The sequence below is a fragment of the Pogona vitticeps genome, chromosome 2 (genome assembly GCF_051106095.1).
Source record: "Pogona vitticeps strain Pit_001003342236 chromosome 2, PviZW2.1, whole genome shotgun sequence".
Classification (NCBI taxonomy): domain Eukaryota; kingdom Metazoa; phylum Chordata; class Lepidosauria; order Squamata; family Agamidae; genus Pogona; species Pogona vitticeps.
The window spans coordinates 312,669,737-312,684,069 of record NC_135784.1 but is presented as its reverse complement, the minus strand read 5'-3'; the positions used below and the strand labels follow the sequence as shown (position 1 = coordinate 312,684,069).

Sequence of the window (14,333 nt, the reverse complement as noted above, 5' to 3'; positions counted from 1 at the left end):
CTTTCAGCCCAAATCCCCTTAGGGGCAAAAACCTGCCTCGCGTGAGGGCAAGAAATGTTTATGGCTTGATCCCAAGGAATCCGGTGATACAGCCTGCACCTCCACGCTCTCCCAACATCGACGCCCAACCACACCGTATTTCTCGGCCTGCCTGGCAGGGCAACCACAGCACCTTGAACTCCCTTTTGGGAGGTAGTAAGGACGTGAAAAGCGCCCCCGAGCCGGAGGTCCGGCCAGGCCAGGCTTCTGTTCCCACCGTGGCCGGCTGGAGGCCCCGAGGGGACACCCAGAGGCAGGACGGGAGAGCAAGGGCGCTCTCTTTGGCTCCCCCAGCGGCTCCAGACAAGGACATGCCACCGTCTATGGGGAAGGAGGAGCACCCCAGGCACCAGCGGGCTGTTCCTCCCTCCATCAGGCCCTCTGCGCGCTCACCTCCTTGGCTCCCATGGCCTCGAACATCTTCTCCAGCTGCACCCTCAGCTGCTGAATGTTGTTCATTAGGATACAGGGCTGGGCGAAGGAAGAGGAGGGGAAAAAAAGCATCGTGACAGAGGAGGAGCAAGAGGGAGACACACATCGCCTCCCCCCCGCCCCCCGCGGTACAGAGGCAGGTCCGGGCAACAAGTCTGGTCATGGGGAATCGTCCTCATCTCGGGGAGAAGAAGCGGGTCCAGAAAACGGGGGGGGGGGCAGGCTGGTTACAGGTCCCTCTTTCCGGCTTTCCTACCGCTTGGCAGAGAAGCCCCAGCTGAGTGGCTGGAAGGAAACCCAACTGGCAAATCTCCTGGGTGGTGAGGCAGGTGAGAGGACTCGGGAAGAGGTGCGCCCCAGGGCACGGTGCCCTCAGGAGGGCTGGGGGCAGGATTCTGCCAGGAGAAACGAACAACAGTCTGGGGCTCTTGGCTCACAAGGGGACGGGAGGCAATGGACCCTCGGCTGGGCCAGGAAGACCTTCGCCCCTCTCCCGAGGGCATGCTAAGGCTCCAGCCGCCGCCTCCTGCTCCTTCCTGCTAGCAGGGAGAGATACTGCCTGGTGCTTTGAATCCCTTCAAGCTGCAACAGCTTTGCTCTGTCTGTACAGAGACCTGGTCAAGGCGGCCGTGGCTTGCCTGCTTGGGGAAATCGGTCGGCAATAGGATCTCAACAGGATCCTGTGGGAAGCTCCCCAGGATCTCTCAGGGACATGCCGGTTGCTGATACACCAAGCCACACCGAAGCGCCTCCATCAAGACTGGCTGAAAGGTGCGCCAGGCCACAGCCGCGGCAGCGCCAGGCGGTTTCCCCTGCAAGCTTTGCTGCAGAAGGACGTTGCCCACCTGACACCTGGGAACAAGTGGAGTGGAAGGACTTACCACCTTCTCTTTGGAGCAGAAGCCTTGGAAGCCCTTGGAGACGATCTCCGCGTACTGCATCAGCACCTTCCCGATGGTCTGCAAGGAGATCGGCCTCGTTACCCCCAACTCTTTATGAGCGGCACCACCAAGGGAGTCGGAGCCCACACCGAGGAGCCCAGCGCCAGGGAAGAGGCGGCAGGGGCATTACCTTGGCGAAGCGCCGCATGTAGTGGGCCACAATGGCAGGATCTGGGCATTCCAGTTTCTTGATTATCTCAAAACTCTGGTTGAGTTGGGTGAAGACATCGACCACCGAGCAGGAGAAGAGGGCATGCTCCGAAGTCTGCTGGAACTAAAGCCAAAGCAAAACAAAACAAGAAGGCAGACAGAATCCCCGCTGAGGGTTAGGTGAAGAGTGTCGGTGGCTGCGACACCCTCACTCCCAGACCCCAGGGCCAAACTCTGTCCAGGCAAAGGCTGTGTCCTCGGTTCAAACGACAAGAAAGGAGACTCTTGACTAAACCTCTCCTGACAGTAATAGCTGTCCAGGGGTGGAGAGTTCCCTTAATTGCAGGTTTCCAAGAACAGGCAGGACAGCTATCTGTCAGGGATGCTCAGGCAACAGATTCCTTGCATCAGCAGAAGACCTGGACCTCCTTCCACCTCTGCTGCTCCATGATTGTGGAGCAACAGCTCTCCGGCATGTCTCTGGCACAAGAACGTTCCTTTACGGCAGTTCTTTACCGACTGCCTTCATATACACCACGGGCCCTTTGGGTAAGCAAAATGCAGAGCTTCCTCAGGGATGCTGAGCTCCAGACCTTCCCGGTGGAAAGCCCTTTTCTGACCCTGTGCAACAGACACCCCCCCTCACCTCCCCCCCCATTAAGGAAGGGATCCTTTGAGAAGGACCCCAGAGAAAGGTTCTTCAAACACCAGCGGCAACCCCATCTCCTCCCAGCCTGTACCCAGAACTCCAGATCCCTGGGATCGTTCCCATGTCAGTTGCTGAGGTCATTTTGATGGCAGCTAGAGTAAGCAGGGAAGGACCTCTGAAGAAGTCTTCTCTTGCAAGAAGGTGCCACTGCAGCTTCCCTAACACATCCTCCCAAGGCCTCCCCGTGTCCCAAGTGGGAGCCACGGTCGATCTCTGCGGGCCAAGACGGCTCTGGCTCCCTTTCAAGCGGCCGCGTGGGCGCCCAGAGCCCGGCACCTCCAAGACTTACCCCGTCCTTCTTATCCCTCTCCAGGGCTCCGTGCATGAACTCCAGGGAGACATCTTCGTTCTCCTCCAACCACTGCATAACAAACCGCTCAAACCACCTGTGTGAGGATGGGGAAACGTGCCTTATTGGGTGGGCCAGGTCTCTCGGCTCCTCCACGCTCTCTGTAGCGCCCCTGGAAGGTCTGCTCCCCTCACTGACCCACCCACCCAGCGGTCACTTGGCGAGGGAGGAGACACTGGCCAAGGGGATGCCAAGCAAGTCCTGCTAAAGCCCAGCCCCCAAGACACCCCCCCGCTCCCCGCCCTGTCTTGGCAAAGGGCACCTCCTGTGCTCTTTGCATCCTGCTCTCCGCAGCCCGACTCTGCCACTGCTTAGTCAAGAGACCCTCTTCGTTCTTAGCCCAGGCTCTTCTCCTTGTAGGCCTCCTTCCATCTCGAGAGACGATGGGAATGTGCCCTGTATGGAGGACTTGGAACAGCGTCTAGTGCGGCTGAGGAGGCCAATTCGAGAGTGACAACAATCGCTTCAACAATGAAGACAAATCCAATCTGTCCCCTGTCCAGCTCCCTGGTTTTGCTGCTTTCGTAACTGCCTCTTTGCCTCGGCCTGCTGGACAAGGGTCTCTTCAAATTGGGAGCGTCCATGATGCACTGCTTGCTCCAGGCTGAACGCTCAGAGATCAAGGTTTCCCATCTGTGGAGGTCCATTCCTAAGGCCTTCAGATCCCGCTTGCAGATGTCCTTGTATCGCAGCTGGGGTCTCCCTCTGGGGCGATTTCCCTGCACTAATTCTCCATACAGGAGATCTTTTGGAATCCGACTGTCAGCCATTCTCACGACATGCCCAAGCCAACGTAGACGTCGCTGTTTCAGTAATGTATTCATGCTGAAAATTCCAGCTCGTTCTAGGACTACTCTGTTTGGAACTTTGTCCTGCCAGGTGATACCAAAAATCCGTCGGAGGCAACGCATATGGAAGGTGTTCAGCTTCCTCTCTTGCCGTGCACAAAGGGTCCAGGACTCACTGCAATACAGGAGTATGCTCAGGACACAGGCTCTATAGACCTGGATCTTCGTATGTGTCGTCAGCTTCTTATTGAGCCATACTCTCTTTGTGAGTCTAGAGAACATGGTGGCTGCTTTGCCAATGCGTTTATCCAGCTCGACATCTAGAGAGAGGGTGTCTGAGATGGTTGAGCCGAGGTACACAAATTCATGGACAACCTCCAATTCCTGCGTGGTGATGGTAATAGAGGGAGGTGAGTCCACACCCTGGCCCATGACTTGTGTTTTCTTCAGGCTGATAGTTAGTCCAAAGTCTTGGCAGGCCTTGCTAAAATGATTCATGAGTTGTTAGAGGTCTTCAGCAGAGTGGGCAACAATGGCTGCATCATCAGCGAAGAGGAAGTCCCGCATGCATTTCAGTTGGACTTTGGTCTTTGCTCTCAATCTGGAGAGATTAAAGAGCTTTCCATCTGATCTAGTCCGGAGATAGACACCCTCGGTTGCAGTTCCAAAGGCATGCTTCAGCATGACAGCAAAGAAGATCCCAAACAGGGTTGGCGTGAAGACACAGCCTTGTTTTACTCCGCTTCTGATGTCAAAGGGATCTGATGTTGAGCCGTCAAAAACTACAGTGCCCTTCATTCCCTCATGAAAGGACCTGATGATGTTAAGGAGCCGAGGTGGGCATCCAATCTTAGGAAATATTTTAAAAAGGCCATCCCTACTAACCAAATCAAAGGCCTTTGTGAGATCTATGAAGTCCACAAAGGGTGGCTGTTGCTGTTGTTCCCTGCATTTCTCCTGCAACTGTCGGAGGGAGAATACCATGTCAGTGGTGGATCTATTAGCTCAAAATCCACACTGTGATTCTGGATAGACTCTGTCTGCAAGCACTGGCTTGCAAAATCCATAAAATATCAATGACACACAACTGAAACCCAGTTAAGGACCGGTTTTAAAAATCCAAGTTCTTAAGACTCAATTCAAGGAGGAAAACCAGTGGGCTACTTGAGGCCAACAGGGCCCCACTTGTCTCCGGGGGCGGCAAAGAAGACCAACAAATTCTGGATGAAGCGTCTTGCCTCGGAAAAGCGACCTGCATAGATGGGCGAAGGCAATGCCAGCCTCTTCTCGCCAAGCCAAATGCTTGCCAACGAGGGGCAGAGCGTCCACCAAGAGGCGCCTTACACGATGCGTGATCTTCCGGCTTCGTTACGGCCCCCTCCAAACCTGCAGCCGAGTTTGTACAAATGGTGCTAATTATGGGCTGCTTAAATTTGCAGAGAACGTGAGAGACACGACTGAGGGAGTGAAAGCAAGCCCCGAGGCCTGCCGGGAAGCCTGAAATAACCCTTCACACTTCAGAATAGAAAAGCACAGGTTGGCAAATGCAGGAAATGACTGCTGATGTCGTGTTAAAATGCCTGCCTCAAACGCTGGTCTGTACCCCAGTCCAGCCAGCTGCCAGCTCGGCACCCGTCCTGCAAAGGGCAGGGTCGGCGGTGGGTTTTAGCGTCCCCATGCCCTGTGGCGGGGGGTGGGGGGCTGGGCCTCGGTCACTGTCACAAAGACACAAGGGCCAGGTTTAGTCCTGGATGTACTGCGGGGAACCAAGTCAGGTGAGGCACAAGGTGTTTCCCTCCCTAACAACTCAGAGGATTTTCTTCTGACTCCCTGTATTGTTCAAGACGTGCAGAGGGAAGAGGTGCCTTCGTTGTGCCCACAGCTGGGGGAGATGATACCATAGGCCGGCGACCTCAGATCAATGCTCCCCACCTCCCAGCCCCAAACTAGTTCCCTCACTGAGTACAACAGCTTTTTTGGGGGGGCAAGAACACGCAGAAGTATAACAGGGGAGGGGGTGTCACAGAGGTGTGTAGGGGGAAGGAGAGACTCTTGGCCTGCCAGGGCCATGGGGGGGGGGCAGAGCTAGCCAGGCCCGGGGGGGCGTAGAGCTCCAGCCGAAGAGCTGAGATGTGGCCGATGCTCAGCGGGTGATGAAGGCCAGTCCCTCTCTCCCAGCCCCACCTAACACAATGGGGAGGGTTGCTGTGGTGGGGACGGGACGGGAAGGGAGCCACAAGCATCGCCTCAAATTCACTGCAGGAGCAGCGGGAGGCAAAAGGCAAGAAGCCCCCTCTCCAGCCCACAAGAGCCAGGCTGCTTTGTCCCCTGGAGGGGCTCCCCGGGACAGCGGTCCAACGCCTCCTCCAGAGCCGAGGAAGTGCACGGCTGCCGGAAGAGAGCGGCCCTCTCCGGCGAGACACGGGACCCCAACAAGGGACTGGGTCACCGGCGCTCGGTCTGCCTGTTTGGACACGGAGGCTGCCGGGGGGGGGGACCTGGTGCCCTCTCTTCAGGATGCCGTGAAAACTCATGGTTTTTCTTCTGCTCAGGAAAAAAGGGGTGTCTCGGCAGAAAGCTCATTAGAAAAACCTCTGTCAACGGCTGCGAGACTTTTTCGTTTCTCTGCTTCTACACAAGAGTCAGAAGACCAGTGTCTCCTTCATCAGCAGCAACATGAGCAAAAAATATTATTTTACAAAACTTTGTATTTTGCAGAGAAAAAATCTACGTGATCTGAATGTCTTCTTTTTATTTCTTGACTTTTGAATGAAAAAAATTAATGACATGCCAAAAAAAGTACTAAAATTCTTCTCACAATCTCGTCTAGAAGAGAGAAAACTTTTGACATGTGTAGGGAATGAAACAGAGACAGACTCACTTCCCTTCCCCCCCCCTTGTTTTCTCTCTTGGCCCCATTAGAGTCTGCAAGCAAATGGAGGGGGGGGGAAGACATGCAAAGTGTCTCCCATTTTAGATGCATTGTTTTCTCTGCCTCTCTCTCACCCACACAGAGCCTGGGTTTCTAGCTATGAGGAGGCTCCGGTTTGTCTTAACTTGTTTGCTGACACTGGAGAGAAAGCAAAAGCAGAGAAATTTTTGCGTCTCCCGTATCTGATCAAAATGCACATTATTCGCAAAGCAAACGAATCAGCCGCCCGGTGGGCACCCAACTCGGTGCAGCCAAGTGGCTGGGGGTGGGCAGGTGGCTTCAGTGACGGCCCCAGGTCTCAAAAGGGGAGCCTGCCCGGCCGCAGGAGATGCTGGGAGACGGTGGCACAGAGGTGCCATGGCAACAGGGCGACAAAGAGAAGCCTTTCAGCCGGCTGCTGCGCTCCCAGCTCCTTGCTTTGATGACAATGGGAACGCAGCAAACTCCCCTGAGTTTACGGGTGGCCGGTGGGTGGGGAGGGCAGGCACAAGGAGGTGCAGAGCAAGGTCACCCCACCACGTGGAGTGCTGGATCTGAAACGCCACTGAATTGCCCTTCCGCGTTTGGCATCGGGAGGGGACGACGGGACTCAGGCAGGGGGGTGGCAGTTCTTCTCCAGGCGAGTCAACGGGAGTAAAGACTCAGTGGACAGGGCTTAACTATCTCCTACTGTTGCACAGAATAAATCCACCCTTCCGAGGCACCACCCAAACGCCCCTCTCTCCCTTCAACAATATTGCTCCGTCAAGACTATTCTGTGGCTCCAGCTTGAAGGGACTCCACCCCCCCCCCCCCCCGGTCACATCTCAGGGCCGCCACCGCCTCCTTCCAGAGAGAGAGAGAGAGAGAGAGAGAGAGAGAGAGAGAGAGAGACAGCCTCAGGGTCTGACTGCCGGAGCAGCTTCTCTGATGCAAAGACCCAGCGGGCTCGAGGAAACCCCTGGCTCTGCTTGCCCACAGCATGGGTTGCCACGCCCTCTGCCTCACTAGCCACAGAGGACACCCGCTGCCACTGCACAGGGAGGGCACTGCCTCCGAGGGCGATCGGGCTTCAGCAGCCTCATGTCACCCACCCCCAGGACATTTCAAGCCCCCCGCCCCCAGGAAGGGACGCAATGCCTTGGCCCATTGCAGGTGAAGGCAGGATGGGAAGGGCAATCAGCACCCCCATGCTTTCCAAAGAGGCTGGGGGGAGGCAGGAAGGGGGCTGGAGGGTGAAGGGGGTGGAGGGACTTACGCAGGGTAGTCGGGCACTTTCTCCTTGAAGGCCGGCAGGCTGCAGACGTACTCATTGTAGAGCCATTTCACTTTGAAGTGCAAGTTCATGTAATCAGCGCTCTTGCACAATCGGTGCTTCTCGTGCTCTGTGGGAAAGTTGCACACGGAGGGGAGGGGGAGCAGAGGAAAGAATGAGAGAGAAAAAGAGCCACAGACCGGGGGGGGGGGCGTGCAGCTCAAGCAGCTCCCCCCTCCCGTTGCATTTGGAAGAGCAGCCCATTCTGGCTCAAGCGCCAAGCCCACGAGGCTTCAGGAGAGGGTCTGGCGCCTTGGTGTGGCCTTCGGGCTTTGTGCCTCCACTGCAACGTTCGCTCAGCCACCGCTTTCTCTCTTCTCACACAGAGAACCCACTTTCGCCCCCAAACCTGCTGCATCAGAGCCACTCAAGAGTTTTACGAAGAGTGTCTTTTCTCCTCCTCCCGAAATCTTCCTCTCTCCCTTTCCCCCTCCTCTTAAGAGTTGTCCAACCCACAAGCCAACACCACGGGCGGTCGCCGAGGGGGCCCCTTCGGCTTGGCCGGCTCCAGGCAACCCTGCCAGGAAGCTCCCCTCTCTCTGGCGCATCACCGGGCTGGCCGCGCTCGCCGGCCCTTCTCTCCTCCATTGGCAGGAGCCTCCCTTACCCAAGAGTTAGCAGAGCAACCTTCTCAAAACCCGACTGGCGCAGGTGGCGTGGCGTGCAAGCAGCCATGGGTTGGGTGGCACGTTTTATCAAGAAAGGGACCGAGCTTAGCGCCCCCCGCCCCGTCCAGCCCCAGTTTCCTGGGCTTAGAGAGGACTGCTGACGTTTTCTCACTGACGGCCAGCGGCTCCCCTAAAAGCCCCCCCCCCCCGAGTGCAAGGATGAGGAACAGCCGGCTTTCAGAGGTTGTCTCCTTCCCCGGCACCCTAGGGGAGAAGCCTAAATCTAAGTGGGTGGGTGGGTGGGTGGGTGGGGGAGGACACGTGTGTGTGTGTGTGCGCGCGCGTGCACCTCTCATACTTGGGCCACCAGAGCCGTGCCATGGAAGCGAGGGCTCCAGCCGGAGAACGGTGAGCTCCTTCCAAGCAGAGCTGAATGTCTGCTTGGCTACAAGGAAGAATCAGGAAGGAACCGAGCCCCGTCCGGCAGGCGACCCCACAGGCTTGGACGCCTTTTCCCTTTCCCTGGAGCAAGGATGGAAATCAACACCCAGTGGCCGCCTCCCACTTGAGAGAGAGAGAGAGACCCACAGCCACACCATGGGGACGAGAGGCCCACATAACAAGGGTGTGGGCGCTCGGGAACGGCAGGGGGGAGCCAGCTGGGCTTGGTTTTGGTGACAGTGTTGTGTTTGTGTGTGTATGTGTGTGTGTGTGAGAGAGAGAGCGAGAGAGCGAGAGAGAGCCTGGGGGAGTGAAGCTCCATCTCACCAGCAGTTTGAAAATGGAAAAGAATGTGAGAACTGTGGCTGAGCCCGTGAGGCAGGAAAGCTCCCCCCCCCCCGCCCAGCTCAGGGCCACAAAGCCGGACACACACACCCCCCCCAGTCTCCGGGCTGACTCATCCAAGAGGAGAAACCCTTGGGCATCATCAGCACTTCCCCTCCCTTTCCCCATTGTCTTACTCCTCCCCTCCTACCGGAACAAAGACTCCACAGGGCGTGGGGTTCATGGCGGCGGGTGGGAATCTTTCCCAGAAAAGCACAGGAGGCTGGCCAGCCAGCCGGCCGACCTCCCACTTCTTTGCGGCCACAACCCTGCCTCGAAGCACAGGTTAAAAGAAACTGTTTTCCCGTTGAGTGAGTAGCTCCTAAATTTCAGGACCCCAATACTTTGGGGGAAAGCAGGAAACAGCCTGTCAGACTTGACTCCGACGCGTGATGCCTCTGGCCGCCCAGCAGCTGGCAGCCAAAGGCACTTGGAGGGGAAACCGCCCCAGATCTTCCTGAATCCATGTTGGAAGGACGGCAGGGCAGGGTGAAGACCGAGAGGCAGCCGCCGGGAAGGGCTGGCCAAGCCGAGAGGGTCACAGCTTCCACACCGAGCCCCTCGAAAAGCTGGCTCTGGGCTCAAGCCAGAAAGGAAAAGGCTGGCCGTGGGGCAGGGGCAGGAGGGGGACCCCCGCAGGGCAGCGGAAGGCTCTTCTTGCCCAGCAAAGTCCTGAGAGGAGGAGCGCACAACCAAGAGCCGCTGCGTGTGCGCACGCACAAGGGCTACGGCTCCAGCGAGGAAGGCAGGTGAGGGTAGAGGCCATAACACGTCCAGCGAGAGAGAACAAGCGGAGTGAGAAAAATATGCCTCAAGCAAGGGGAGAAGCAGGCGGCTGGGATTCCCCGGGAGCAGCCAAGCATCTGCGCCAACTCTGTGTCAACCATGGGCCACAGCGGGAAAGAGACGCTCGCACAGCGTCAGCTGGCATCGCCTTGGCCTTTGCTCTCTACGGCCTCTACACGGGAGGGAGGGAAGGAGGACCTGCGGTTAGCAAATCAGGGGAGAAAAAGAAGAGATTCTTACCACCATAAAAGAGCACCATGCGTCTGCGAAACACAGGCGGGGCTTGTGGCAGAGAAGAGAGACCAGTGAGCCACAGAACGCCCACCCTGGTGGCCCCTACCGCCCCGGAGCCCTCCCTCTGGACAGGATCCCTGGCCCTGCCAGGGAGAAAGCGCTAGGCCAGAGCACTGGGAGGGGGTGATGCCTGCCCACCGCGCAGAAGCCCTTGGGCCCTGCCTTGGGCCAAAACCGCTGCCCAGGAAGACCGCTCCCCAAAGACCCTTATGTTTTTCCGGAAAGGGCTCTGGCCTCACTTTCCGCCCAGGTAGCAGACCTGTTGGCAGCCGAGGGCAAAGGAAGAGAGACGCCTCCGGCCGGAGCTAGCACCCCACCAACCCCTGCAGACATGGCTGGTGCTGAGGCTGAGCCCCCCCCCCCAGGGCAGAGGGGGAAAGGGTGTAACAAGAAACCGGGGGGGGGGGCTTCCACACCACCCAGCAGCAGAAGATCAGGCCTCACCCTTTCAGGGACAGGCATTGTCCCGATGGAGAGCACTAAAAATAACACAGACACACACACACACACACAATGCAGTTTTCAACTAGATGCCCTCATTTTTTAGGGTGGTCTCTAGGTCTCCGTGGGAGGCCGTGCTCAGAGTTAGCTGGTCACCTGCCAGGCCACCCACCCACCCCCATTTCTGGAGGTGCTCCCTCTACCCACCCACCCACCGACATGGGGGGGGCAGATGAGGACTAGCTGTGGCCCCTCGTCCTTCCTCTCTCTTTCCAGGGAGCAGAGGGGAGGCTGTTCTCCCGGCTGAAATGGAAAGGGCCCCTGCGAGATTACGCAAAGCCGCCGGCGGTCTCAAAGTGCAAAGACACGTCTCACAAAAGAGGCTTTCAAAGGGTTGTGATGTTTCCTGACTGTCATGACTATTTTCATGCCTTTACAAGCGAACGTGATTTTAACACGTTTGCCAGCTCAGAGCAAGAACCAGTTCTTGGAGTGAAACATGGAGATAAAAGCGTAGCCAATCAAAGAAGCGCAGCTTACACACTTACACATACACACAAACCCTAGCCTTTGCACGCTACTCCTAGGACCACAAAACACTATACAGGGCTGGGTGCGGGGGTGTGCTACTGTTTCCACTAAAAGGTGGGGTGCCTTTTGTGACTCAAGTCTACGAGGTTTTCCGCAGGAAAGTCTCTTACCACGTGATGCCTTGCGGGAACTCGTTTTATCCAGAACTTAACGGGTGGACGAGACAAAAAGCACACCACAGTCATCATTAGGAGGAGCATCATTAGGAAGGGCTTGGATCCCACCCGGACAAGCCCCAAGCGTCTCGTGCCCCGGAGTGGAGTGGGGCAGCACCCCGCTCTGCACACTGCCCAGGCCCCCCCGCCCCCGCCCCCAGGGGCACCTCAAACACAAATCCCTCTCTGAAGCTATTCTGTGTGATCAAAGGGTCTAACGGCCAAGCCAGAGTCCCCAGATTCTGAGGGGGGGGGGGACAAAGACCTGCAGCGACCCATTTAAAAATCAAAGAGCAGAGGGGCGGCCGGAGATCGAACCAAGGCCCCAGGAGAGAGATGACCCTCACCCTCGCCCACAACATGCTCTGCCTGACCAAAACACAAGACGCAGGGTGGCGGTGACGGGGGGGGCACCTCCGTCCACATCGTATCCACACCCGAGCAAGCCAGCCTTCCTGCTGTGCGTCTCTTTTCCAGAGTACCCAGCTCATTTAAGGGGGGGGGGAAGTGGCCCAAGGCCCCCCCTTGCTCCCCCTGCCCCGTCTCCAGCGCTGGCCTGCCCCTTTCTGGGCTCCACTGGGACCCCGGAGCTGAGCAGGGGCCACCTGGGCTGCCTGCCTGCCTGGAGTGCTCCCTTCTGGCCTCCTTAAGGGCTGTCCGGCACGTAAAGGTCTGGCTTTTCACAAATGCTTCTCACTTCTCGGTCCCCCCCCCCCCCCAAAAGAGAACAATTCAAGTTTCTTCAAGGCTTGCTCGAGTTTTCTGTGTCGTTATCGAGGCGAGAGGTCCTTTTGCAGAGAGGCGGCAGAAGAAAAAGGAAGAGCATCTCCTCTGAACTCAGAGCCCCTCGCATGCGTCATGGGAGGGACAGCCCTAAAAGGGGGGGGGTGGGGGCCGTTTGCCTGCGTCTCCAAGTCAAGGCAGGGGGAGGGCAGGGTTCCCTTCCCAGCACCCTCTCAAGAGGGGCCAAGAAGAGCAGGCACACTCTCCGTCCCTCCGATGACAAGTGCCCCAAAGGCTGCTCTGAATGAAGCAGGACGCAGAGAGAACCAGAGGGGGGGGGGGAGGGCAGGTCGAGGCTGGGGGAAGAGAGGGGCTGGCTCGCAGCCACCGGCGCGAAGGATTCTGATGCAAGGAGAAGAAGAAGAACCGTCTGGGTCCAGGGAGGGAGTGGCAGGGCAGAGGCTGCTCCTTGGCAGCCACATCTGTCATCACATGCCCTCCTGGAGGCTAATCGGTGTTGGCAGCAAATACCGACGGCTCTCCTCAAGGGACGAAGAGTGCCCGGCTCTGTGCCAACATGCCACAGAGATGCTGGGAAGCTGGCAGAGCACAGCACATTCAAATATTTCTAGGGATGCCCAGAAAACCCACTACAAGCCTTGGCAGATCCCGGCTGGGCAGACAGGATCCCATAGTGGCTACTGGTCACCTTCTGGCTTCTGCCCAAGCAGGCGTGCCTACCCAGTCGGAAAGCCACCAGCTGGCTGATGACAACCCCCCCCAACCCCCAGTGGCTGTCCATACTGCTGGTGTTTGAATGTGCCCTTCACTTTCCCCTGATATTTCCTTCTACCTGCTTGACGGTCTGAATGGAAACATCCCAGATGCTCCACCCCATTTCTACCCTTGGGAGAAGGGGATCCCCCCACAGGGATCGGGGCAAGACCTTCTGCAGTGACACAGAATTCAGAAAGCGGCTCCAAGATGCCAAGGAACCCCACGGCCAGCTCACCTTCCATGGCGTATTTCATGTCCTGCGCAAAGAGATTCCACATGACTTCAGCACTGATTTTGCCAACAGCAAGCTCCTGCGGGAACCTAAATCGGGGGGGAGGGGGGAAGAAAGGGTCGTGTTTGTCAGAACAGGGAAGGGACTGCCAGCAGGCTCCAAAATCAGGGCCCCCACCTGGCAAGGAGGGTACAAGGAGGTCCCAAATGGTGTCCCTCGACCCGAACTCTTATCACTGGAAAGAACCGCGTTAACACCTCCTAACAGAGACGGCCCTTCTCTGAATACCTGCTCAAAGAAAAACCAAAGACGGCCAACCCACAAACAATGCCCAAACTGTCCGGTGGCTGGACGTGCCCTTGAAGCACCCAAGATTTTGCCAGGAAGCCTGTTCCACGGAAACCGGCCGGCTCTGCAGCACGCAGCAGGACCTCCGGAGGCCTGGGTGACGGGTGCGTTTCGAGAGCAGTGGAAAAAGACGGGGACAGGCTCCGGGTTGGCAGGCTTGAGTCTCTCTTGGAAAGAGCAGCCCGGAGGGTCCGTGGCCTCCCACGCCCTTTCTTTGGCCTCTTCAGGTTGGCTTTTAACGCACGGCGTGGGAAGAGAGGTTTGTGGGTGACCCCGGCCCTGCAGGGCCTCCCGCCTTCTCCCTTCCTCAGGCACTTGGCTTGCTCCTCCGGTCCCACGTGCCGTCGGGGCCACCTCAGCCCCAACAGCCATGTAGGCGTGGCGGCGCTTGAGCACCCATGCGGAGGAAGGGAAGGGCGCCCAGAGAGCCCGCAGGTAAAGGAGCGGCTCTCACCCCACTGGCCCGGCTTGTATTTAACCCTGGGGAGGTCTAACAGGGCAGGAGAACATCATGGCAAAAGGCCATGCCAACGACCTCCTGTTTCAGGACACAAGCAGACCGGCCGGTGTCCTTCTGCACAAAGAGAGGATATGAAAAGAGGCGAAGAGGGCAAACGAAAAGGACTCGTGGAGGGAGCGCCTCCCGAGCAGGTGTTTCCTTACTGGTTCAGGACGGGGGCGTAGGAGTTCTTATCCTCTTCAATAATGGAGACAATCAGGGTGATGAGTTTAGGCCAGAAGTCCAGGTTCTGGATGCTGGGGCCTTGCTCCTCGGCCGGCACCTCCGCAGCTTTGTTCTGAAGCCCAAGGAAGAGCCCTCAGCACCAGGACCGGCCCTCGCCCGGCTCTTCCTCACCGCTGCCTCTGCCATCCCACGACCGCTCCCCCCACCACGCCACGTGGCCGCTTGCGGCAGAGG

At 57.7% G+C, this 14,333-nt stretch overlaps 1 protein-coding gene across 5 annotated transcripts in view; it reads right to left on the bottom strand.

The window, feature by feature from the left end:
• The window catches only part of LOC110082813 (protein unc-13 homolog B), an 86,495-nt gene that overhangs the window by 20,472 nt on the left and 51,690 nt on the right, over window positions 1–14,333 (bottom strand). For all 5 annotated transcript variants that reach the window (XM_078384189.1, XM_078384191.1, XM_078384192.1 and 2 more), the window contains exons 17-23: window positions 14,078–14,211; window positions 13,070–13,155; window positions 7,578–7,704; window positions 2,561–2,657; window positions 1,543–1,686; window positions 1,353–1,430; window positions 433–510 (exon numbers count right to left, since the gene is read on the bottom strand). In XM_078384189.1, the coding sequence (XP_078240315.1) occupies window positions 433–510; window positions 1,353–1,430; window positions 1,543–1,686; window positions 2,561–2,657; window positions 7,578–7,704; window positions 13,070–13,155; window positions 14,078–14,211 (744 nt within the window). The remainder of the gene's footprint in view (window positions 1–432; window positions 511–1,352; window positions 1,431–1,542; window positions 1,687–2,560; window positions 2,658–7,577; window positions 7,705–13,069; window positions 13,156–14,077; window positions 14,212–14,333) is intronic.